The 24,286-nt window shown below is 63.0% G+C and overlaps 4 protein-coding genes and 1 pseudogene across 6 annotated transcripts in view; 2 read left to right on the plus strand and 3 right to left on the minus strand.

The window, feature by feature from the left end:
* Window positions 1-1,672, plus strand: part of ANK1 (ankyrin 1) — a 34,061-nt gene extending 32,389 nt beyond the window's left edge. For both annotated transcript variants that reach the window (XM_088521449.1, XM_088521450.1), the window contains exons 41-43: window positions 634-717; window positions 1,189-1,356; window positions 1,536-1,672. In XM_088521449.1, coding sequence (XP_088377575.1) covers window positions 634-717; window positions 1,189-1,356; window positions 1,536-1,634 — 351 coding nt within the window. In that variant the 3' untranslated portion in view covers window positions 1,635-1,672. The remainder of the gene's footprint in view (window positions 1-633; window positions 718-1,188; window positions 1,357-1,535) is intronic.
* A 2,622-nt stretch (window positions 1,673-4,294) lies between these two features.
* Window positions 4,295-5,947, plus strand: NKX6-3 (NK6 homeobox 3). Its single transcript, XM_088521435.1, has 3 exons — window positions 4,295-4,715; window positions 5,484-5,653; window positions 5,723-5,947. Exons 1-3 carry the CDS (start codon window positions 4,355-4,357, stop codon window positions 5,945-5,947), a joined length of 756 nt encoding a protein of 251 aa, XP_088377561.1. The 5' UTR covers window positions 4,295-4,354.
* Window positions 5,948-10,339: 4,392 nt separating this feature from the next.
* On the minus strand, window positions 10,340-15,038 carry GPAT4 (glycerol-3-phosphate acyltransferase 4). The gene is made up of 12 exons (XM_088521434.1): window positions 14,858-15,038; window positions 13,359-13,428; window positions 12,850-13,147; window positions 12,360-12,434; window positions 12,107-12,196; window positions 11,916-12,009; window positions 11,729-11,844; window positions 11,522-11,577; window positions 11,239-11,324; window positions 11,018-11,146; window positions 10,868-10,947; window positions 10,340-10,571 (listed from the first exon to the last, which is right to left on the minus strand). The coding sequence occupies exons 1-12, from the start codon at window positions 15,020-15,022 to the stop codon at window positions 10,463-10,465; spliced, it is 1,368 nt and encodes a 455-aa protein (XP_088377560.1). The 5' UTR covers window positions 15,023-15,038; the 3' UTR covers window positions 10,340-10,462.
* Window positions 15,039-17,723: 2,685 nt separating this feature from the next.
* Window positions 17,724-18,545, minus strand: LOC104574821 (protein phosphatase 1 regulatory subunit 3C pseudogene; annotated as a pseudogene).
* On the minus strand, window positions 18,536-23,868 carry GINS4 (GINS complex subunit 4). Of its 2 annotated transcripts, none has more exons than XM_088521437.1 (8): window positions 23,748-23,868; window positions 23,558-23,644; window positions 23,229-23,342; window positions 22,670-22,767; window positions 22,247-22,335; window positions 21,811-21,901; window positions 21,608-21,709; window positions 18,536-18,573 (listed from the first exon to the last, which is right to left on the minus strand). In XM_088521437.1, exons 1-7 carry the CDS (start codon window positions 23,856-23,858, stop codon window positions 21,613-21,615), a joined length of 687 nt encoding a protein of 228 aa, XP_088377563.1. In that variant the 5' UTR covers window positions 23,859-23,868; the 3' UTR covers window positions 18,536-18,573; window positions 21,608-21,612. The 2 variants fall into 2 exon arrangements, with proteins under 2 accessions (XP_088377563.1, XP_088377562.1); XM_088521436.1 differs by having other exon boundaries at window positions 21,599-21,709.
* Between the last annotated feature and the right edge of the window lie 418 nt (window positions 23,869-24,286).

Below are 24,286 nucleotides of genomic sequence, written 5' to 3' on the forward strand. Positions count from 1 at the left end.
GCCCCGGGCGCTGCGCTGAGGCCGCACGTGCAATCAGAGCTGGGCTTGTGGGGAGAGGGGGACGGGGCTGTCCCCACTGCTGGCGGTGACCGCGCGGCGCTGTCACCTCTGACAGCACAGGCAGAAGCGAGAGCAAAGGACACCCCAGCTGGTGCCCCCTCCGCCCGCGGGCAGCTGATCCGCGCGGCTCGAGTTACGGCCGCTCGCTCGCGCGCGGGGCAGCGCGCCGGGGGGCTCCGCGGGGCCATGGCAGGGGTCTGAGCGGCGGGCCGGGCGCCGGGGGCCGCCGGGCGGCATGTGGGCTTTCCTGGCGCAGCTGCTGATCGTCCTGGTGCTGCTGGCCTTCTTCCTGGTCAGCTGCCAGAACGTGCTGCACATCGCCCGGGGCTCCGTGCGCTTCCTGCTCCGGCACGCTCACCGCGAGCTGGACAAGGAGCTCGGGGAGCGCCAGGGGCTGGCGGACGACGAGGAGTCGTTCTCCACCAGGGTGGTCCGCCGGCGCGTCCTCGTGAAGGTATCGGGAAGGGGCGGAAGCGCCGGCAGGAGGACGGTGGGCACTGGGTGCACGTCAGCGAGTTGTCCCAGTGCAGAGGGACCCCCTTGAGACACCCCCCTGTCCCTGTCTTGCTGCAGGGGAACGAAGTCCTCAATGTGCCTGGAGAGCAGGTGACGGAGGAGCAGTTCACCGATGACGAAGGCAATATCGTCACCAAGAAGGTGAGTGGCCGGGGCATGGGGCTGGCAGTGGGTGCTGCTGGGGACAGTGACGGCGCCGCTCCAGCTGGATGGGGCACAGGGTGCAGGATGCAGGGCATGGGACGCAGGGCGCAGGAGGCAGGATGCAGGATGCGGGGTAAGAGATGTGGTGCAGGATGCACCATGCAGGATCGGGGTGCAGGATGCGGGATGTGGGATGTGGGATGCAGGGTAAGGGATGCAGGGCATGGGACGCAGGGTGCAGGATACAGGACGCAGGGTAAGGGATGTGGTGCAGGATGCACCATGCAGGATCGGGATGCAGGATGCAGGCTGCAGGCTGTGGGATGCGCCATGCAGGATGCACCATGCAGGATCGGGATGCAGGATGCAGGATAAGGGATGTGGTGCAGGATGCACCATGCGGGATGCGGTGCTGGCGCTGTGCCCGGCCGCGCCGCAGCCGGTGACGCCCCGGCCCCGCTCGCGCAGGTCATCCGGAAGGTGGTGCGGCACCTGGGCCCCGGCGCCGCGGACGGCGCGCGGGAGCGCGAGGAGCTGCTCCTGGAGGGCTCCCTGCCGGACACCCGTGACCTGGAGGCCGAGGCCGACCACTTCATGAAATACGCCGGCCTCCACCGGGATGCTCTGGGGGCCAAGGTACGGCGCGGCGCGCAGCCGCCCTGGCCTCTCTCCTGTCCTTCCTCCTCTCCTGTCGCGCCTCTTGCTCAGTGTCTTCTGCCACCTGACTCTGCCTTTCCTTCTCCTGTCCTCTCCTGTCTCTCCGTCCGTCCGTCCGCCGGGCTGCGCGCCGCCTCCTGCCCCTGCGGCTCGCTCAGGAGGAGGTGCGAGGCCGCGTGCCGAAACTGGAGGTCTCCGGGGGCAGGATGGGCGCTCACGTAGTGAAACGCGCCAGCCTCAAAAGGGGGAAGCAGTGACCCCCTCCAAGGGCCTCTTTGGAGGTAACCTGCGCTCTCCCTCCCGGCCTGCGCCCGGGGCCGCCGCGCGTCCCCTCCAGGACAGAGCTGTCCCCTTCCCGCGCATGCAGGAGCAGCACGAGAGGCGGCACGAGAGGGCGGCAGCGAGGCGGGCTGCGCGGGAGGCCGTGCCCGTTGCCCGCTCCTCTCTCCCGGGCGCCTGGCACGTTGCCCCTGTCCCCACATGGCCGCTGCCCCTGTCCCCGCGCCGGCCGTGCTCTTGCCGCTCGGCCCTGCGCACGCGAGCAGGTGGCAGGACACGGGCCTGCAACGTCCCCACGGCCACCCGCCGGGCTGTGCAGGAGCCAGGGGCAGCCCTCGAAGCCCCGCTGTGCTCGCAGTCCCCGTGCGGGCCGTGCGCTCGGCTCCGCTCGCCGCCGGTGACGCCGCGTCTCTCTGTGTCCCTCCAGGACGTCACCTCGACACCGAAGCACTGAACGCCCCCATGTCCTGACCCACACTGCGACGAGGAGAGAGGAGCGGAGCGCGCGGAGGGCAGCAGGGCCGGCTGTACGTGTTTCTATAGGCTAATGGCATGATTTCCGTACGAGACAAAACTCCCCGCCCTACTCGCATGACCGACCGACTGCCGACGCATGAGCTACAGTACTTAACGCCGACGGAGCCGCCTCCGTCGCCGCCGCGCGGCCCCAGCCGGGCCGGCCGCACGCGCCGGGGGCAGGAGCGCCCGCGTGCGCCCGCGCGGCCCCGGGCCCCCGGCACGTGCGACGTCCCCGCTCAGGGCAGGGCTCTGGCCGGAGCGCTGAGCTCGTTGCTTGTGTTGAAAGCGCAACCTGTACAGCGATCAGCCTCGTGTATACGAACCAATAAATACTATGCAAACCCCCAGGGACGCTCGGCGCCCAGATCCCGCCTCGGGCTCCGGCCGGGGTGAAGCTGGAGGTGCTCGGGGACGGAGCGGCAGCGCGAGGGCTCCGCGGGGTCCCTTGTCCCCCCGCTAGGGCACCGGGCCCGACGCTGCTGGCCCTGCAACCGGGGGCTGCAGCGGGAATGGGCAGCGCTGCCGCGCGCTCCGGCTGCGGCTCCGGCCGCTCTGGGGGGCCGCGTGCGAGCAGTCCCCGTGCCACGGCCCCTGGCTCCGTCCGAAACCGGGCCCGGCACGTTTGCAGCCCGGGAGCCCAATCCGGTGGCCACGGAGCTGCTTGGCAAGGTGGTGGGCCAAGAGGAAGCGAAGCCAAGAGCCAACTGAATCCCAGAGTTGGAGCCCCATCCATCCCTCCATCCATCCCTCCATCCGTGCATCCCCCTTGCCGAACGCAACCCGTTCCCCCCTCGACCCGCCGCTCCCGCCGCCGATAGCAGCGCCGTAGAGCCGTGCGCGGGTCCCCGCTTCGGCCTCGCGTGCTCCGTAGGGAATGTGCTGTGCTGCCCGCGCGCCGGGCAGCGGCCGCGGCTCCGCTTTGCGCTCCCACCGCTCGTAGGGCTGCCCCGGGGCGCCGTGCCCGCCCGGAGCCGCGGGAATACCGCGGGCTGCGCACTAGACGCTTCCTAGAAGTTTCTCCAAGTTACTTTCTGTTCATTTTTTTAATCGTTATGGAAACGAGCCTTTTGGATCTCCCTGTCTTAGCCCCGGATGTATAGATCATTTCCCTGTACACCAGCTACCAGACTACGGATTAATAAAGAAAATGACACCGGCCGCGTCTCGCGTCTGCTTCCTGGGGGCTGGAGAGGGGTGCAGGGCGCCCAGGGAGGGTCTCCCTTGTCCCACCGCGTGGAAGGGGACGGGATGACGCTCCCGATGCCCACGGAGCCGGGGAAGGGGCGGCCCATGCGGAGCATTGGCGCTCCATGCGCTTCTGCTGGTGCCCGCGCGGGGAATGCGCGAGCACGAGCGCCATGCGAATGGGGGTGGCACTGCATGTCCCATGGGGATAACAGCCTGTGTCCCACGGAGATGACACTGCGTGTCCTGGGGTGGGGTGGGGGGTGGCACTGTGTGTCCCATGGGGATGGCACTGCACGTCCCATGAGGATGACACTGTGGCCCCCAGGGGGATGACGCTGTGTCCCACATAGAGGTGACACTGCGTGTCCCATGGGGATAGCACGCGTGTCCCATGGGGATAACACTGCACGTCCCATTGGGATGGCACTGTGTGTCCCATGAGGATGACACTGTGTCCCCAATGGGGATGGCACGGCGGGTCCCATGGGGCTGTTCCATCAGCGCCCAGTTCCCGTCCCATCCCATCCCGTCCCATCTGTCTGTCCATCCATCCCGTCCCATCCCGTCCCATCCCGTCCCGTCCTGTCCCGTCCCGTCCGTCCGTCCGTCACCGCGCGCTCTGCCGCGTCCCCAGCGCCGCCAGCTTTCAAAGGGCAATTTGTCTGTCCCCAGCCAATCCTGGGCTGGCCCCACGGCACAGCCAATAGCAGGCCAGCCCGCGACAAGCCGGCCAATGAGAGCGCGGCCTGCAAGCTGGCCAGCCAATGGGGGCCGCCTATTCTAATGGGCCCCGTCTTTATCAGAGAAATGTCCCCGTGCCCAAGCCCAAGTTGAGGCTCCGGCGCCGGTGGCACCCGGGACCGGTGCCGCCCGCGCCAGCCCGACGGGGCCACCGCGGTGGCAGTGCCGGCGGCGCCGGGGCGGCCGCGCAGCCCCGAGGCGCCGGGGATGGGCGTCAGTGCGCAGGGCGTCGGGATCTAGCACCAGCGCCATGGAGGCCAACGTGCCCGGCGCCTTCCTGCTCAACGGGCCTCCCTTCGGCGAGGCCAAGGCGCCCGTGTGCCAGTACGCGGTGCAGGGCTCCTTCTACAAGCTGGCGGCACCCGCGCTGCCCGCCGGGACCCCGCACGGCATCTCCGACATCCTGGGGCGCCCGGCGGCCGCGGCCCCCGCCGGCCTCCTGCCCGGCTACCCGCACTCCGGAGCCTTCGGCGGCCTCGGCGCCCAGGGCGTCTACTACGGCCCCCAGGTGGGCGCCTTCCCCAAGGCCGGCAGCGACCTGGTGCCGCGGGCTCGGAGCTGCTGGGCCGAGGCCGCCCCGGAGTGGCGCGGCGGGCGGCCCTGCGGCGGCCGTAAGTACGGGGCGCCGCGGCGGGACACGGGGACACGGCCCGGGAAGGGGCGCGGGAGGCTCCTCCTGGTGGGAACGGGGCCGGCGCCGGGATTAACTCTTTACTTGGCCGGACGGGAGGGATGAAGGGCCGGGATGGTGGCGGCGCTGCAGGGAGTCGCGTCCCAGCCCCGTCCCGGAGCCTGAGGCTGCTCCAGGAGTCCCACTTAGGGACTGGGGCTGCTCCGAGCACCAGCTCCAGCGGGGCCGGGATGGGGACAGGTTGCTGGGACCTCCATGCCGGGTGGACTGACCTAGGGAGGGGGCGCTCGGTGCCGGGGCTGGCTGTGGAGCAGGATGCGGAGCAGGATGTAGAGCAGGATGCAGAATGGGATGGGGAGAGGGATGTGGTGTGGTATGTGGAGCGGGATGGGGAGCGGAATGGGGAGCAGGATGCAAAGAGGGATGCGGAAGGGGATGTGGAGTGGGATGAGGAGTGGGATGTGGAGCGGGATGCAGAGGGATGTGGAGCGGGATGAGGAGCAGCATGAGGAGAGGGATGCAGAGTCGGATGAGGAGTAGGATGCAGAACAGAATGCGGAGCGGGATGCAGAGCAGGCTGAGAAGCAGGATGCAGAGGGGGATGAGGAGCAGAATGCAGAGTGGGATGTGGAGCGGGATACGGAGCAAGATGCCGAGTGGGATGCAGAGCGGGATGCAGAGCAGGATGCAGAGCAGGCTGAGGAGCGCGATGCGGAGCGGGATGCGGCACTCACGGCGGCTCCCGCAGCCCCGGCGCACCTCGCCGAGGGGCTGCACAAGAAGAAGCACACGCGTCCCACCTTCACGGGCCACCAGATCTTCGCGCTGGAGAAGACGTTCGAGCAGACCAAGTACCTGGCGGGGCCGGAGCGCGCCCGGCTCGCGTATTCCCTCGGCATGACCGAGTCGCAGGTGAAGGTGAGTTCGCGCCGGCGGGACCGGCCGGCGCCGGGCGCTGCGGCTGACGGTGCCGCTGCTGGGCTCCAGGTTTGGTTCCAGAACCGTCGGACCAAGTGGAGGAAGAAGAGCGCCCTGGAGCCTTCGTCCTCCTCGCAGCGGGCCGGGGGCGGCGAGCGGGCGGCCTCGGAGCCCGAGGACGACGAGTACAACAAGCCCCTGGATCCCGACTCGGATGACGAGAAGATCCGGCTGCTGCTGCGGAAGCACCGCGCCGCCTTCTCCGCGCTGGGCCTGGGATCGCCCAGCGGCTGAGCAGCGCCCGGGGGGACATCCCTGACCCCGGGAGCCATTCCTGGTCCCGGGGAGCCATCCGTGATCCCGGGAGCCAGCCCTGATATCCCAGGATCCATCCTTGGCCCTGGGAGCCATTCCTGGTCCCAGGGAGCCATTCCTGGTTCCGGGGAGACGTTCCTGATCCTGCGGAGCCATCCGTGATCCCGGGAGACATCCCTGATATCCCAGGATCCATCCTTGGCCCTGGAGAGCCATCCCTGGCCCTGGGAGCCATTCCTGGTCCCGGGGAGCTGTTCCTGATCCTGAGGAGCCTTCCATGATCCCGGGAGCCATCCCTGATATCCCAGGATCCATCCCTGGCCCTGGGAGCCATTCCTGGCCCTGGGGAGCCATCCATGATCCCTGGGGAGCCATCCTGGGTCTCAGGAGACATCCGTTGTCCTGGGGAGCCATTCCTGATCCTGGGAGCCATTGCCGATCCTTGGCAGCCCTCCCTGATCCCGGGATTCATCCTTGGTCCTGGGGAGCCCTTCCCTGATCCCAGGAGACGTCTCTGATCCTGGGGAGCAATCCCGGGTCCCTGGAGCCATTCCTGATCCTGGGAGCCATCCTCGGTTCTGAGGAGCCATCCCTGATCCCAAGAGCCATCCCAGAGCCTGAGGACCCATCTCTGGCCCCAGGAGCCATCTCTGATCTTAGGGAGCCCTCCCTGATCCAGAAGCCAACCCTGATCCTTGGGCATCCCTGGTCGCAGGAGCCACCCCTGCTCCTGGGGAGCAATCACAAATCCCGGAGCCATTCCCAGTCCTGCCGAGCCATCCCTGATCCCGGGAGGAGGACGGAGGCCGCGTCCCTCGTCCCGGGAGCACCGCGCGCGGCTCAAATAAAGGTCCCATCCCCATCCGAGTGCCGAGTTTCATGGAGCGGGAGCGCGTGGGACCGGCACGGGCGAGCGGGGGGCAGTGCCACGAGGCGCCGGCACCCGCGGGAGCTGCCGCTTCCAAAGTCCCTCGTCGGGGCCTCCCGCAGGAACCGATTAGCGGCGAATAAATATCATTTATCTTGGCGGCCCATTCACCTGTCGGGGCCGCGCGATTGATGCCGCCTCCATAGCGCCAATGTTTGCGCCCGGGAATGGGGCCTTGGGGCTGCCCGCAGCGCCGGATCGGAGTGAGCCGGGTCGGAGCGAGCCGGGTCGGAGCCGGGTTGGAGCGGGCCGTGCCAGGCTTCCCAGCGTCGGGAATCCCATAGGGGTAACGCGCCTGCAGCTCCGCTCCCAAGGGACAAATCCCGGGGAGGGCAGAGCGGTGGCCGCGCGGTGCCGGATCCCGCGGTTGGCGGCGCCGCGGGAGAAGGGCCGAGCTGCCGCCGGGATATTTTTTTTGACATTTTCTCCGCTGCCCGGCGCCGCTGACAATTTTTAATGTACTAACCGCCTGGTCCAGTGAGCTGATTAATTGGCGCGGTGGCGATCAATACAAAACAGAAAATTAAAACAATTTTAAAGTGATTAAGTAGTTTAACACCTGTCCGATGCCACGTCAGGGCCGGGAGACAAATAAAGCAGGTGGCAAAGGGCCCGTGGCAGCCCCAGAGTGACAAATCGCAGCTGCGGCCGGGCCGCCAGCTCTGCCCGCTCCGCTCCTGCAGGAGAGCGGAGATCCCGGAGCGGCGGAGCTGGGGCTGAAACATGGGGAGAGCGTGGGGCATCGCGCACCCCTGCACCGAGCACCCTTGCACCAAGCACCTTTGCACTGCGTGCTTTGTGACATGCACCTTGCATGGCGAACCCTTGCACCAAGCCCCTTGTACCGTGCAACTTTGCACCAGTGTGCACTCTTGCACTGTGAAACCTTGCACTGTGCACCCTTGCACCATTACCCCTTGCACCGTGCACACCTGCACTGCACACCCTTGCCCCGTGCACCTTGTACAGTGAAACCTTGCACTGTTCACCCGTGCAACACACACCTTGGGTTGTGCACCCTTGCACTGCACTCTTGCACCATGTCCTCCTGCAACATGCACCTTGCACCAAGAACCCTTGCAAGGCACCCCCTTGCACCTTGCAGCCTTGCACTGCACACCCTTGCACCGTGTATCCTTGCACTGTTTACCCTTGCCACATGCAACAAGCACCCTTGCACCGTGCAACCTCGCAGCATGCAACTTGCACCGTGCACCCTTGCACCAGGAAACCTTGCACCGTGCACCTTGCACGTGCACCCTGACCGCATGCACCGTGCACCCTTGCACCGTGCACCTTGCACGTGCACCCTGACCGCATGCAACATGCACCGCACACCCTTGCACCAGGAAACCTTGCACCGTGCACCTTGCACGTGCACCCTGACCACATGCAACATGCACCATGCAGCCTTGCATCAGGAAACCTTGCACCGTGCACCTTGCATGTGCACCCTGACCACATGCAACATGCACCACGCACCCTTGCACCAGGAAACCTTGCACCGTGCACCTTGCACATGCACCCTGACCACATGCACTGTGCACCACGCACCCTTGCACCAGGAAGCCTTCCACCGTGCACCTTGCACGTGCACCCTGACCACATGCAACATGCACCGTGCACCCCTGCACCAGGAAACCTTGCACCGTGCACCTTGCACGTGCACCCTGACCACGTGCACTGTGCACCACGCACCCTTGCACCAGGAAACCTTGCACCGTGCACCTTGCACGTGCACCCTGACTGCCTGCACCGCGCACCCTTGCACCCTGCGTCCTTGCACTGCACCCGTGCTCAGCGCATGCCGGCGCTCGCAGCTGCCTCCTCGCGGCCGCGGGAACCAGGTCGGTCCGATCGGCAGCAGCCGGGCCGGCCTGGCAGGCAGATGGATGGCAGCCCCGCTTCAATTCCACATCGCTTCTCCCCCAGACAAACCCCGTCGGATTTTCATAAATCAAAGCGCCACGCTGTTTAATAAAAATTTATTGACTTACAAGTGATTATTTATCAAAAGGCCATTAATAGCGGCCCGGGGAATGATGTGCTCCTGGGTGGTGCAAGGAGACTAATAGCAAATCGATGCCGGCAGCCGGGCTGAATGCATATGAGAGCCCCCGGCCCCCGCGGGCGGCCGGGCGGCCGCTGCCGGCGCCCCCCCCGGTTATTTATCGCTTACAAATGAAATGATCGATACTTTTAATCTAGAGCGAAATTTATTAACTTTCCCATCGGAGAGAGATGTATTGACCGGGAGGGGGACGGAGGTGAGATGGATGTTGCATCCTCATCCGCCCGGTATCCACTGCCCCGGAGCAGCCGGGCTGATTCCTGCCCCGGATCGGCGACCGGAGCGAGGGCGGTAATGGGAAACTGGGATCTGACGGCAGCGATTTCGCGGCGGCTCCGGATTTCTCCCGTCTGGATGTTGACGGTGACGGTGGGAGCGGAGCCGCGGTGTTTGCGTAGCCAACGCGGCTCCGCGGGCGCACGCAAGGAACGAAAGGGAATCGATGAAATATGGAAATATTCCCCAGAATTGCGCTTTAACAGATCGCTTCGATTACTGCGCTATGTCTAACAGATTTTGTTATTATTTTGTAACTCCAAAACTAAAACAAACCAAGAGAACATTAAATAATACTAAAACCTCTATTTGACATAGCACAGTAATGGCACAAAATACAAGGTAACTAGTAAACGGAGGTTAGGGCAAGGTTTTGGCCTCTGTTTTGCTGTAGGAAAATTAAAATTGGAATTAAAGACAAGCAGGAGGGAGACTACCTTGGCTCTTGTGCATTTAAAGTTCCTTAAGCAGACGAGTGGTCCTAACCTGAGCAGTAGCAGATGTTTCTGCTACGTTTAATGCGTTGCCTCCTCCTCGTGCAGGTGACACAACAGGGAACAGCGTTTGCAGCAGGGCCAGCAGAAACCCTAACGGGAGGGGAAGAGGGGGTGAGAGCACAAGGGTAAATGGGGAATCCGGGTCACCACCTGTCCTGGGCTCCTGCACGCCACTGGGAAGAGCCCGGCATGCTGCAATTCCAGAGGCTTCCAAGGAGATTGATCCCCCCCTGCTTGAGGGTCTCCAGGAAAGAGGCTGTCACGGAGCTGCTGGAGAAGCAATGGGTTAGGTCAAGACAGGACAGGACGACGGCAGAAGAGGGAGGATTTTTCCTCATGGAAGTGACGCTGGAAAGGGCCGCGTCCCGTTCCCGAGGGTTTTACGCCGCCGACGCGAGAGGCGCAGGCTCGGGAAGGCTCCCTGGCTTCTCCCGCACACCGGATCCGCACACGAGCCCTATCCCGGGCGCGCAAACACCGTACGCAACAGCCGACACCAGAAGTGTTTCATTTAATATTGCCCCTGCAAGAGGCTTCACTGTAACAGTAACAAGAAGGCAAATTTGCCAAGAGCTGCCCAGGGCCCCTGAAGGCCCCCAGGCAGCAAAAGTGCCTCCAGGGACAAAAGCCAGAGGACGGAGGAGCGAGTCCGAGCGGCTCCGGAGTAGCCACAGTCCGAGGAGCCGCTCCGGATGCGGCCCCGGCGCGGGGCTGCTGCCGGCTCACGAGCGGCTCCGGTCTTCGTGGTTGCCTACAATCATTTTGCTGTAGAGTTTCTGTTGTTCCTCCTTGAACGTGTCCTTCACCTTCTCCCTCTTCAGGCCTCCATCCCTGGGGAAAGAGTTTTGTGGTCACAAGAGCAAAATCTTCCCCCTGCGCCGCTGCTTCCCGGCCTCGGCACCCCGCTGCAAGCTGGGGGCACAGAACGAGGCCCTGGGGCCCAAAACACACGACATAAGCCAAAAATTTGGTCCTAACTCCAGAGGAGAGCGGACTCCACTCCAGTGGAGCTCGGAGGAACGATCTATCTCTGCCTCCCCACCAGTTTAGTCTGCCCGAGAGCCAAACTTTGCACCGCAGCAAAGCAGCACCCACTGGGAGCCAGGACCGAGGAGGAAGGGACCCACCAGAGCAGATCCACGAGGCCTCCCTGCCTGGCGATGGCCGACTTCACGCGGTTGGCAAACTGCACGGCGTCCTCCTCGGGCTGCGGGAAAGAGGAGCCGGAGCAAAGCGGGAAGAGGGAGCAGCTCCGGGGCCCATTCCCGCCTCCTCACCTGCCGGGTCATCGGGGGCAGGTACCAGACGCTGCAAACGATGGCCCAGCTGGTCATCATGCGCAGGAGGTAGGTGACCATGCCGTACTTGCTGCTGTTCCAAAAGGCGTCTCCGAACTGCGGGTCGTACTGCGGAGACGGGAGAGCTCGTGGAATGCGGGAATTGCGCTCGCACGCAGCAGAGGGCTGCTCGTGCCCTGGGAATATTTGCCTTCTCCTACCTTAATGGCTACGGGATAAACGGTGGCTCCGATCTCGAAGCTTCCCTTCTTGAACATCATCACGGACGTGTTGTTGATGCAGGTGCCTGCAAGAGGTGAGCACCATCCCCTCAACTTCCCTTTCCAAGGCAGTTCGAGTTGGAGCTACACAACGAGCTCTTAAAACACATCATGGCCCCTGCCTTGGGAAGGGTCTCAAGGCCCTCGGCTGCACAAGAAGGGCAGTAATGGAGAGCAGGAGCTGCCTCCACGTGCCCTTTCCCCTGGGGGCTCCACAACTCACCTTCGGGGAAGATCAGGATGGGCAGTTTGCTCTTGTCCTGGACGTGCTCTGTCAGCCTGGAGCGAAGAGAGCTGCTGATGAGCAGTGCTCAGGGCACCCTGCAGCCCCTGGGGACCACCTGGGCACAGGGGACAGTGCCCAAAGCCCCCAGCAGCCACGAGGGGAGGCGGTTTCCTCACCCCGGCTCCCAGCCCTCCCCTGCGGCACCTTTTGGCGACGAGGTGACGATCCTTGACTTCGGAGCGCTCGAACCAGACGTGGGGACAGGCCTTGACCATGGCTCTCTGGATGACGCCCATGAGGCCTCCGTGGATCTGTCCCACCTGGAGAGGGCGAGGAGCAGCGGGTCACGGGCGCCGGGGCCGCGGCGCGGGCGGGCGCGCGCGGGGCTCACCATGGCGTAGTAGCCATCGCTGGCCAGGATGATCACGTCGATGGGGGACGTGTGGTTGGCCACGCAGATGCCGCCGTTCCGCGGTCGGTTTTCCCTAGATGTGAAAACACGGGCAGAGATGAGGAGGAGGGAGCGAGCGCGAGGCCTGCGGGCGGCACAGCACGGAGCATCCGATGGGAACGTGGCCTTACCGGTCGTGGTAGGTGATGATGGCGGTGAGGGCGCGCACGCAGATGCGGTAGCACATGAGGTGGACGTGTCTGCTCAGGAACTCCTTGCACCTGCAGCACAGAGACCATGCTGGGCGCTCAGAGCAGCAAGATCCAGCTTGGATTTCACCTCGCCTCATGCAAACACCTCCCGTGCTGGGTTTTGCTGTCAGCTTGCGAGCACCGACCCGTAAGAGAATCAAACTTGGGCCTTTTCCCTCCAAGACCAACTCACCTTCCATTTGGCAAATATCCCACCACTGTGGTACCGGTCACCAACAAGCTGATGCCAGTAAAGGCCAGGGCTATCCTGCAGAGAGAGCCAAGTCACACGCTGGCAAAGCCAGGCCACAGGCCCTGCGGATGCAGCAGCCTGATCACACCGAATCCCAGAATGGTTGGGGTTGGAAGGGACCTCTAGGGATCATCTAGACCAGCCCCCTGCTCAGCAGGGACACCTGGAGCACGGGGCACAGGGTGGCATCCAGGCAGGTTTGAAGATCTCCAGAGAAGGAGACTCCACAGGGCTCTGTCACCCTCACAGTGAAGTTCTTCCTCACATGGAGATGGAACTGCCTGGGTTTCTACTTACACCCGTTACCCCTTGTCCTGTCACTGGCCACCACCAAGAAGTGTTCGATGGTGCTGAGCAGAGGCCGGGGTGCCCGGGGAGCAGCTCTTCCCTCCACACTCACCTGAGGGGCAGCTCTTCCCTCCACACTCACCTGAGGGGCAGCAGGAAGCAGTAGCGGATGAGCATGCCCAGGCCCCAGAGCACCGTGAGGCGCAGGCTGATGTACTGGAAGTTGTAGTTGGTCCTGCTGAGGAGGTTCCAGGACTCCAGCTCTTCCGCCGAAAACCTCTTGGTCACTTCATCGTCCATGATGGTCTCAATGCCTTTGCGGCAGAAGTAGAAGATATCGGAGAGCTCGAACTCGGGAGCGTCCAGGGCTTTGCCGCTGCCGCTCCGGCGGATCTCCTTGATCTCCTCTTCCAGCGACGTGGGCTCCTTTGCAATGATCCCTGCAAGAGAGCTCCCAGCTCGGTGACTTGTCCCCAGAGGCAGCTACAAGCCCGGACCCTTGTCCCCACAGGGCCCCCTCCCTTTCTCCATGCCCATCCATGCCTAGGGAGGTACAAACCAGCCCTCCCACCAATCCCGAGGGAAGGAATTCCCTGTTCCCATCTCCCGTGAGGCCTCCTGGGCTCCACACGCGCCCAGCCCGGCTCTCACCGTTGACGTAGGGCTTGTAGAGCGGGTGGTTCTTCTCCTTGGCGCCGCGCTCTATCCTCAGCGTCGCCCACTGCAAGAGACGCGCGCGGGTCAGCGGCACCCCGGGAACCCGCAGCCTCCGCTCCAGCTTCCAGCGGGAGCACGGCTCCGGAGCCTCCGGAAAAAGAGCGCGGGAGGGACCGAGAAATGAGTAACGCGGGAGCAGGGACGGGGCTGGGAAGCGGTTTGAGCAGCAGGGGCTGGTGACGGTCACACAGGGGACAGATGGTGGCCAGGAAAGCCCCAGTGGGCACCCATGTGTGTCCTGTGCTGCACGGCAGAGCCCCGGAGGGGAGAAACCCCAGGCAGATCCGGAGGAGACGGCACAGCAGCACGTCCTGCTCCTCCGTGTCCTCTAGGCTCGGCTGCGCCTGGAATGCGGGTGCCACTGGAGTGCCCAGATGGACCTTGTCACCTGCGTGTGTCCCGCTGGCGGCACCGCAGCGTGGGGAGATCACGGGGCTGGCACTGCTTTGCAGTTCGCATTTCTTCCAAGCTCCTACCAAAGGCTGTTTTCAGGCTGCCACTAAAAGACGATCTCACGAGGAGATGGGATCTTTCCTCTCCCTGATTCAGGTAACGGCTGCCACTGCTGCTCTTCCCCCAAAATGCAATTTTGAACCATTAAACTGCACAATTAGAACTTTTCTTCCACGTCAGCCACTAAACCGTGTTAATGAAGCACCTCACTAAGCCCCATGTGTTTCCATTCACAGCTCACGTTTTCGGGAGGAACCAGAAAGACCCGAACACTGGGAGCTCTCACAGGGAAGTCCAGACCTGTTCTGACAACAGCATCTGCACCACAAATCCTTTAGTACCTTGAATTCTACATCTAGGAACGTGAAACTTCCCTATAAAGCACAGGGTAGGTCTTAAACTTTCCTTTTCCTTGGGCTGTCAGGGTGGGCTGGCAGAGTCCCATTTCTTGGGCCTTTGGCTAAAGTTCTGGTCTCCCCAGAGACTTGAGCCGGGAAAGGTCCCGGCTGGGAACAGCCCAGCAAACCAGGAGAATGGTGTAGCCCGACCTGGAAAATTCCACTTGGTTTCCCCGGGCCGAGAGGGCTGCCGGACTCGGCAGGGAGCTCGGGGATAAAAACAGGCATGGAGAGCACTGCTCCTGGCCACGCATCGCCGGGGCTGCTGCTTCTGCTTCTCCCAGACAGCTCTCCAAGATAAGCAGCCCTCGGAGCGCGGCCCATCCACACCCTGGGCTTCCTTTCCTATCCAGCTGCAACTCTCTGCTTTGCCCGGGACATCGACCCATCCAAGCAGCCGCTTTCTTGCAACAGAGCTATTGAAAATCCTTGCAGATTTACTAACAACGGGGGCAAAACGGCCCCTGAGCAGAGGGCTGCACCAGGCTGAGGTGCCTGCGTGGGCCACCAGCCATCGCTGGCACCTCCAGGTGCCACCTCCAAGCCAACCTTCTCCTTGCAAATTCGGCCAACGCGACTTACCTGGAAAATCTTTAGCAACGTTTTCATGTAAACCTTGCGGATGCCGAAGGAGACTCCAAAAATGGCTGGCACAATGATGAAAACCAGGAGCAGAGTGAAGAGGACAGTTAAGGAAATGCCCAGCAGGTTAACGACCAGGCTGTCAAAAGGGAGCAGGAGGAACATGGTGAAGGGCCGGGCAAGGCTGGGCCCTGCCACCCGCGGCCGCAGCGGAAGGCAGTGCCTAGGCAGTCCTGCTGTCGTGCAGCAACAGTCTCACACGTGCACCGAGTCTGCAGCCGCTCAGAGACCCCATTCCAAAGTTCACATCCTTTGGGGGCTCCGGGGAATGCGGGAAGATCAGGGAGAGCCGCTCGGCAAACGGGCACGGCTGGGCGCCCTGCGGGGTTCAGACACGGCGCCGAGGAGCGCGAGGAAGGTGGAAAATGTACGTGGGTTCCTCCGTGGATCCGGGAAGCCTCCGTGCGAGCCGGGGGTCTCCCGAGGTGCCGCCGGGCAAGTCCTGGCGCGGAGAAGCCGGTAGAAGCCCCGTGCGGCCGCTGGGAACATGCAGAGTCTCCTCACGGGGACAAGGTGGAGTCCATCCCTGCGCCGGCATTGGAGGAGCCCGAGGGAGTTGGCGCTTCCAGGAGCTGTCACTGCTTTTTCCACGAGGCCGCGGGCGCCGGCGCGGATCCTCTCATGACGCCCGCACTGGGTTAATTCCGGCCGCTCCCGCACCCGCTCCCACTGTCCAGGCGCAAGGGACGCGAGCGACGGCGACGTCCTTGGGAAGCTCCCGAGCGGAGCGGCGTCCTGGCACGCGAGGCGCTCACCTGCCAGCCAGCCCTGCCACACAGGACACAGAATGCCGGTCACGCAGGTCACAGGGACGTCACCCCCGGGGACGGCGCGCTAGGGCGGAGGGCGCAGCCGGCGCTGCCGCCCCACGTTCCCGGCTTGGATCGGGCGCCCGCAACGGGAAGACGCTGCCGGTCTCTGTCCGCAGCTCCCAGCAGAGGAGCGGATGGAGCGACGGGAAACCCTTCCTACCGCCCCGGATCTTATCGCGTCCCTCTCATCCCAGAGGAATCTCCAAGTGCCGGTACCCGGATTCCTGGGGAGGAATCATTTCCTCCGCCAGCGCACGGGCACCTCCTGGGTGCGGTTCCGCGGCTGCTGCACCCCGGCAGCTTCCCAAACAGCTCCCGGCGGGAAATTAGCCCAAGGGGAGAATTCCTGGGCATGATTAAGCCAAGGGAGAACTTGCCAGGGCCCCGGCGTTAGCCAAAGGTCAAAGCCTGGCACCTGGGCAGGTGACACGTGGGACAGCGTGGGGACAACCGAGACCGGCCGCAAGAGCCAGGTCTGATAAGGGGAGACCCCCCCCCCAGTGTCACCAGGCACCGTCCCAAGGGTTCAGGGACCCGTGTGGGCTGGTACGAGGCTGGCACGCGTCACACGGGCCACTGCGAGCCTGGCATGTCCCCTGAGGGCCACTACGAGCCTGGCATGTCCCCAGCAGGCCGGAACGAGGCTGGCACGTGCCCGTGTGACGCTGGCACATGCCCACCAGCTGGCACGGCGCTGGCGTGTCCCTCGTGGGGCCATGGAGCCTGGGACAGGGCTGGCACGTGCCCCCGGGCCCGCACGAAGCCGGTATGGGCCCCGCGGGCCGATACGGGGCTGGCACGTGTCCCCTGTCCCCGTAGGAGGGTGACACGTGTCCCCTGGCCCCGCACGAGGATGCCCGGAGGAAGCGGCTCCGCTCCCCGCAGGGCGGCCCGTGTCCCAGCCGGGGCCGCCAACCGACTGGTCGGACCGGCCCGGGGCTCCATTAGCGCGTGTCACCCGCCGTGTCACCCGCCCGGGGCCCGGCGCGCCGGGGGAGGAGCCGCGGGCGGGTCGAGCCCGCCGGGAGCCGCGGCGGGGCACGGAGCGAGGGGCCCGGGGCCGCGGCGCTGACGCAGCCGGCGCCACCGCGGAGGGGGCGCCGGGGGCCGCGTAGGCCGCACGGCGGGGCCCGCGCGTTAACGGTCTGTGGAGCGGAGGGCGGCGGAGGTGGGGGGGAAGCGGCGGGAGGGCGGAACGGGGAACCGGAGCGGGGGGGGGGAACCGCGCCCGAACCGGGCCGGGCCCGCACTCACCTGCCGCCGCCGGCCCCGCCCCCGCCACGTGCCGTGCGCGCCGCCGCGCCGTGCGTGCTGACGTCACCGCGGGGCCGCGCCCGGGGCCCGCGCTGCGCCCACGGCGCCGCCAGGTGGCGCCGCAGTGCGCGGAGCCCGCGCGCCCCGCCCCCCCACCCGGTACCGCCCCCCCGGTACCGCCCCCCCCGGTACCGCCCCCCCCGGTACCCGCAGCAGAGGCGGAGCCAGCGCACGAACCACTGCACTTTATTAGGGAGCCGCTACAGCACCGAACCGGGGCGGGAAAACGGGGGGAGCTCCCCCCAGGCCGCGGGACGGGGCGGCTGCACCCGGCGCTCATCCCATGGGAAGTCAGAGGGATGCGGAGGCCGTGGCTGGAGGGGGAATGTGGGAGATGCTCCCGCTTGAGGTGCCGCCGCTGCCCCAGGACATGGACACGCAGGGATGGGACAGGGCCGCTCCTGTCCCCATCCCCAACAAGGCACTTGGCCGCATGGGTCCTCCCTCGCGTGCCCTCCTCCTCCTGCATTGTGCCATGGGAGCCTAGAACCAGGAACGACGACGGGAAGCAGCTTCCCGCCTCTAAGGTGGGAGCCAGCGCAGGAGAAGCTGCCAGGAGCTGCTGAGCAGGGACACAGAGGAGCTAAAAGGGCAAACAGCACTGGCTGCTTGTCCCCGCTTCAGGTCCCTCGCATGCAGGCAGGATGCAGAGGGAATCGCCTCCCACTATTCCATGTTTCCTACCAATAGGGCCCCCCCGAGTGCTGCCGGTGGGAAAGGACGAGGCCGGCGGCGCGCGAGGCCGGGGAGACGGCGGAGGCGGCGCCTGCCGCGCACACGCGGTAGTTCCTGCCGTGGTTGTTGTCCCAGTGCGTCGCCTGCCCGCACTGAAAGGAGATGCAGAACTCGATGGCGCGGCGGTGGCCCGACGGCTTGGGCAGCGTGAGCTCGAAGGAGAAGGTGTCGGTGTCGGCCGAGCTGTAGGGGCTGTGCAGGTACTGGCAGGAGACGTCACGGAAGCTCCTCCAGCCATCAAAGGTGACGCGCACCAGCACTTTCTTCTCGTACTCGATGTTTTTGACCTTCACTGTCCCCGACAGCGCACGGTCCTGGATCAGGCAGTTCTCCAGGCAGACCAGGTTGCTGTGCAGGCGGCTGCGGAAAGCCACGTAGTCCACGGGGGGCTGAGAGAAGTCCAGCACGTACCTGCAGGGCTGCGGGTCGCGCGACCGGGATCGGAAGCCAGCGAGGTCCGAGAGGACGTGCTGCAGGTCGCACAGGTCCTCCTCGATCTTGGAGAAGAAGCGCACGGCGGTGAGCGAGAAGCCCTTCATGTCGGCGAACACCACCCGCTTCTTCTTCTGACCCTTGGAGCTCTTGGCGCTCTCCCGCCACTCGGGCTCCGGCTCAGCGCTCGGCTTCTGGTTGAGGCAGGAGCGCAGGGGCTTGCGCGCCCGCCCGCCCCGCAGCTCCTCGTAGGAGTTGAGCAGCTTGCGGATGGGAGGAGAGTGGCTCAGGCAGAGCCGCACGGCCAGGTCCACGGGCACGGCCGGGGGCGCCATGGCCCGCGCGCTCAGCACCTGGAAAAGCCTAAGGGAGACGAGAGCGCGTGAGCAGCGGGATTCGGGCCCGGCGCGAAGCCCCCCCGGCCCCGCACTCACTCGCCGCAGCTCATGGCCCCGTCCCGCTCCCGCCGCCTCCAAGTCCTCAATGGAGCCCTGCGAGCGCGCCCGCGGCCGGGACACTCGCGCGGCAGCCAATCACCGCCGTCGCCACGCCCCCCGAGGGGCCCCGCGGCCAATGGGAGCTCGCGCTGCTGCCTCAAACCCCGCCCCCCCACTGCTTTGGCGCGGGAGCTGCGGGAAACTAACAAAAATACACTCCAAAGTGCGACAATTTTCGGTGCTTTCACAAAAATAACCCAAACTACTAGGGGTTCCTAACAGAAATGCACCCACAAGCGTGACAAGTTTGGGTGCTTTCTGCAAAAATAACCCAAACTACTTGGCTTTCCTCCTCTACAGTGATCATCCACGCACTCATTCCAGCTATCCCAACGGGAAAACCACCCTGGCTCCAGGTACAAAACCAATTCCATCCGTTTCCACCCGTTTCCTTGCCCTGGAGAAGAAATTCAGCGACACCAGAGCAGGCACAAGGTGTCCCCAAGCCGCCAAACCACCTTCACTGGCTGCTTACGTGTGACTCCCTGACAGAAAGGACTGTCACCTAAATCAGATCACCCTGCCCTGTACTCCCTGCTAATCTCTCCAGAGCTGTCTAGCTATTTACGTTAAGCAGACCTGATTTTTCCTGCTGACAGCACAGATCTTCATCAGCTCCTGACACAACCCATCTATCCATAGGGTTTTCCAGCGGCTATGCTGGGGTGTCTGCAACGCGATGCACAGAGCGCAGGAAAGGGTCTGAATTTGGGGCTCCATTGGCAGGTCAGCAGAAAAAGCGGCAGGGGTGACAACGCTGGACAGTCCCCTAGTGTCACCAGGGGCTGGGTGGCACCTCTGGGTGCCCAGATTACACGATGGATTTTCGTGTAAACCTTGATGCTAAGGGGGGACAGTGTCTGCATTACTAGAGGAATCACACGTGCTCACGGTCACACACAAGGTACAAGGTGACGAGTCCCTTTGCAGCAGCTCTCAGGTTGAAAACAGCTGAGCTCTACCTGTTGCTGAGAACTGTCTGCTCATGGCATGCTCCACGACTGGCAGGAGGAGAGCGGATGCGGTGCGGGCTCGGCGCCCGTGCCCTCTCCGTGACCGCTTTCACCCTCTCCTACTTTGTCTTTCGAGCTAATCGCTCGCTAAAGCCAAGCTCTCTGTTGCAGGGAGGGGACACAGGGCAGCCCGACACCTACACCAGACCCCAAGTAAGCTGGAAAAGGTGCTCCCAGGATGTGTCTTTCCTCCCTAATAACCACTTCCAAAAATCTTGCTGAAACAGAGCCTGGTGTCAAGTGCCCCTTCATCCTACCCTGCCTGGGATGGTTGCAGGGATGAGCCCCGAGCGGAGCAAAGATCCAGCATCCAGGACAGCGCACGGGCTCCTCACGCCGCTGCTGACACGCGAGTATCGGATAAGCCGCCTGGACACTCGTTGAGTCCGACTAAATAAGGCCAAGGAGAAAGTCTGCTGGCCGTGCCTCATCCGCGTTCTCCGAGCGGCTCTTCCATTCCTGCAGCAGCGGATTAACGGTGACTTTGGCTACAGTCACCTCTGCGGAGCCGCTCGGGAGGGGGAGGCAGCGCAGGGCCCCCGCCGCCCTCGCTTGGGGCTGCACAGAGGTGTGTGCTACTGATTCCTGAGGATTAAACCCGCCTTCCTCTTACTGTCTATACTTAAAAGAATCTTCTTTAGCTAACTGGATTCATTAGGAACGCTATAAACCACACATGCAAAGCCACTCGCGCTGCATGACGCACTGCGGCACCTCTGCCTCCCCTCACCTGGTGGGGACAGGGGAGCTCATCCCAGGAGCCCGGGCTGCTCCACGGGGCAGGGACACCCTGTCCTGAAGGAAAAAGAGCCACCGGCTGCCCAGTTTTGTGGCACAGGCAGAATAAAGTTTGTGTAGCTTGCGGCACAAGTCATTCCGTCCCCCAAGACGCACCTTTGCCCTGGGGAGCACAAGTTTGGCACAGGAAACACCAAAGGCGAGTAGAAATCCTGAATTCCAAAGCTCACGGCTACCTCCTAAATGATACTGTCAGGGATGCAAAGGGAACACGCTTGGCAAGCTCCCCATCCTGCCTTCCAACTCCAGGTAATAAGCAAGTGCAGAGCAACCCACAGGTCACCCTGCTCTGCTTACCTGGGACGTCCTTTTTGCTGTACCTGAGCTGCTGTTTCCACCCTCCTATCATTCCCAAGCCTTCCTGCTCTTTGGGTGTGAATCAAGATTTGCTCTGCAAGCAAATACCTCCATGTGTGTTTTTCTTTTTTTAATCTTTGCTCAATACATCATGTGGAAAAGGCAGCGCAGAAGAACGCCCTAATTCACCTCGGAGCCACAGGGCACTTGCACAACAGCCGCAGTTGCACAGCCCCCGCGACAAGATCGAAGCTTTGGGGACAGGGTGGGTTACACAGCACACCCTTCTTGTCATGCTTCCCACCCGACTGCCTGCTTTAAAGGACAGGGCTAAACTGGGGCAGGAAGGAACACAGGCAGCTTCAGGCTGAAGCAGAGAACACCCTGCTATTTGCAAGGGCAGGGGAGGAGGGCGACATCCGCTGTCGGAGCAGGCCGGGAGCTGCAGAGCCGGGATCCGCTTGTCCTCCCCGGGCACTCCGAGGGCTGCGACACAGCCTGCCCGCCCACGGGAGCACGAAGACGAAGGCGCCCGCCCGCGTTCCAGGAACAACAGAAACCACCCAGAGCCCCACGGGACGCGGGGGCAGAGAGCCCCGCGGCGCTACCAGCGAGCAGGCCGCTCTGCCGGGTTCAACCCGCTTTCCCCCGGGTTGAACACCCCGCTGCTCGGCCAGCGCTGCCCGTTGTCACCCCCCGGCACTAGCGGGTGCTGCCACCTCCCGGCTCCCGCGCTGCGCTGTCACCCTGTCACACCGCGAGCTGTCACCCGGCAGCGCTTACCCCACGCACGGCCCTCAGATGAGCTGCACGGCGCCCGAGGCCACCAGCGGGGCGATGGTTTTGTAGCGGATCAGGTGCTGCGAGCCCTCCTCCAGGTCAATCGTGTACTCCCTGCAGGGGACAGAGGCCACTGAAGCTGCGGCTCCTTTTTCGCTTTCACACTTCGGCTTTGTATTTCCACAAAGCACAAGGGCACCGCAGGACCCACCTACCTCTGCTCATCAGTCTCTGGCTCCACCAGGATGTTCTCCTGTCTCTCCAACACCCTCAGGAATACAAAGGAATCCAGGTTGGGCTTTGGAACTGCAGAGGGAATGGATTCAGAGCAGAAACATCCAGCTAGGCTCTTCTGCAGGACCCTGAGCTGCGGCTAGGAGCAACGAACTTGGGGCCAATAAAAGGAATATTAGAGGCTTCCGATCAGATGCAGCTGGCACTGCCCAGCATACAATGACACTGAATGGCAGTGACCAACGTGGCCCTCTGCCAGCAGCACCAAGCCACGTTCCACACAGATATGACACTGTCACGTGTGTCCTACCAAGCTCCAGTAGAAGGACAAGGATGTACACTTTGTGGTCTCAAGAGCATTCCCCAAACACCCATAGCCGTAATCTTCCAGTTATCCTGGAGTCTGGATGTACTCACCTGATTTTAGGAGAGACACTTTCTGCAGGTTGGGCGGCATATGTTTTAGGGCTGCGTTTTTCAGGTAAGTTTCTGTGTTTGCCATGTACCTGAAATGCACAATTGGAGCAACTATTGGTTTAATCAAAAACAAATACACTGATAGAATATTGACTGAGAATACCAGTAAGCGACATCTCCTGGTCTTACAGGCATGGCCAAAGACCAGCCTAGCTGCTTCCCTTGGCTACCAGTCTAGGCCCTCGGGGTGTTAACAGACTAAATAGAAAGATTATTTTATTTTGACACTTTCCTTGACCTTAAGGAAAGTTCTTGGTGAGGTTCCTGATTCCTACTGCAACCCAATACTCTATTCAGCATAATGTAACAGGGAGCTCTAGAAATCTGTGCAAAGAAAGCGAGACACATTCAAAACCTACTCACTCTTTAGCAAAGGCAAACTCCTCCGGTGACAGGATGGAAGGCTCCCCTTCTGCTCGAGACTTCTCCTTCTCCAGGACATGGGGGAAAAACTTCTCAATCTGGAATTGGAAAAAAAATTGCAGACTGAAACAGAACTCTCTAGGAGTCTGCATCGGAAAGCCCCTTCTCCTCAGCAAGAAGTTTTCCCTCAGAGAAGTGCACAGCGGCATGCGGTACCCTCAGGCCTGCCCAAACACCTGAGTTTGAATTAATGACATGTTCAGCTAAGGTCCCCAAGGCACACGGCCATGCCTGTATGTGGCAGGACCCACACAGGATATACAGGAGCTCAGCTGTGCCATCCTGTGCCCACAGAGGGTCACAAAACACTCATGGCAATACTGCAATTCCACTCATTCACAGGAGAACAGGGTGCCCAGGGAAAGAATTTCCATGAACCATACTTGAGAGAGAGGGGGCTTTAACGGAGGGTCTTTACTGAAGTAGGAGGCATTGCACAGGTGGAGAAATCACTTCCAAAGCCCCCTCTTCGTCCTCACTGCAGCCCAGCAAGCATTACCTTCACAAGCCGACACCTCAGGTAGCTGCTGAGCACATAACGGATCCTCTCAATCTCCATGTGGTGGACGCTGACCTTCAAGTCTCCCTTCTTGGCCCGCTTCAAGTTTGCCTCCTGCAAAGACAAAATAAATGGTTCAAATGCCCAACAGCAAGAAATGCAGAGAAAGGGTGCACAGAGAGAGGCTGCGGCTGCTTTTAGTGACACAGAGGTCCCCGGAGCTCTGCTGCATCTCTCTCTGCGACCTGCTCTGGGGACAGCAGTGCAGGAGGAGGCCCGGTGTGAGGCTGCTGTGCAAGGGCCCAGGCAAGGGGTCCCACGGTGCCTACCATGTGGTCCAGCTGCTCCACCACGCACTCGATGATCTCGGGCTTGCTCTCCAGCAGCTCCGGGGCGAACTTCTCATTGAGCCAGGCCTGAGGGAAAGGGGAGCAGGGAGGGGGGACAAACACTGTAAGCGGCAGCTCGACCCCAGGCCCAGCTCCCCACCCCGCCCTCTCCTCGGCGGCTCTCCCCTACCTGCTCCAGGCTGCGGATGAGCTGCGCCGGGGTGAGCACCAGCTCCTCGCTGCCGCCATCCGAGTCCGTCGCCTCCGTCGCCATCCCCGTCCCCTCAGCGCCCGCCGCCATCTCCCGCCAACCGCCACGCGCATGCGCCGCGCGGCCCCTCCCCGCTCAGCCCCCCCCTCCGGCGCATGCGCGCCCCGCCCACAGCCCCCCTCCATGACATGGCGGCGGGGCGCGGCCTCCCGCCAAGCGTGACAGGAACCGACGCGCCCCCAAAACGCACAAGTTTTGCTCATTTTTGCTCATTTTTTTAATCCCTCAACGGCCACCGGCGTGGCCCCTCGCTGCAGGGCAGCGCTCCCAAAGACGCCAGCGACGCGGTTTAAGAAAAAATTTACTGATCCATTGATACTTCTGCAAAGTATTGCAACAGATGTGGAAGGCAAACACCGTTTACAGTTTAGAAAACAAAAATTCCATACAATTAAAATGTTAAATCTCAAAAACAAAACAAAAAAAGTGGCTGAGAGATAAGCCTGGAATTTCAGATC

Source organism: Tinamus guttatus, unplaced genomic scaffold, assembly GCF_059628265.1.
Source record: "Tinamus guttatus ecotype Peru unplaced genomic scaffold, ASM5962826v1 Tinamus_guttatus_pri_ptg000123l, whole genome shotgun sequence".
NCBI lineage: Eukaryota > Metazoa > Chordata > Aves > Tinamiformes > Tinamidae > Tinamus > Tinamus guttatus.

Bases quoted from the DNA above. Each gene is read 5' to 3' on its own strand.
- NKX6-3 (XM_088521435.1), top strand. From the start codon at position 4,355: ATGGAGGCCAACGTGCCCGGCGCCTTCCTGCTCAACGGGCCTCCCTTC. The intron at 4,716-5,483 runs GTAAGTACGGGG...CGGCTCCCGCAG, and splicing joins CGGGCGGCCCTGCGGCGGCC to CCCCGGCGCACCTCGCCGAG. The intron at 5,654-5,722 runs GTGAGTTCGCGC...GCTGGGCTCCAG, and splicing joins TGACCGAGTCGCAGGTGAAG to GTTTGGTTCCAGAACCGTCG.
- GPAT4 (XM_088521434.1), bottom strand. From the start codon at position 15,022: ATGTTCCTCCTGCTCCCTTTTGACAGCCTGGTCGTTAACCTGCTGGGC. The intron at 12,435-12,849 runs GTGAGTGTGGAG...CTCTCTCTGCAG, and splicing joins TGCTTCCTGCTGCCCCTCAG to GATAGCCCTGGCCTTTACTG. The intron at 10,948-11,017 runs GTGAGGAGGCGG...TCTTTCCCGCAG, and splicing joins TGCCCCCGATGACCCGGCAG to CCCGAGGAGGACGCCGTGCA.
- GINS4 (XM_088521437.1), bottom strand. From the start codon at position 23,858: ATGGCGGCGGGCGCTGAGGGGACGGGGATGGCGACGGAGGCGACGGAC. The intron at 23,645-23,747 runs GTAGGGGAGAGC...CCTTTCCCTCAG, and splicing joins TCATCCGCAGCCTGGAGCAG to GCCTGGCTCAATGAGAAGTT. The intron at 21,710-21,810 runs GTAGGTGGGTCC...TGTCCCCTGCAG, and splicing joins CCAGAGACTGATGAGCAGAG to GGAGTACACGATTGACCTGG.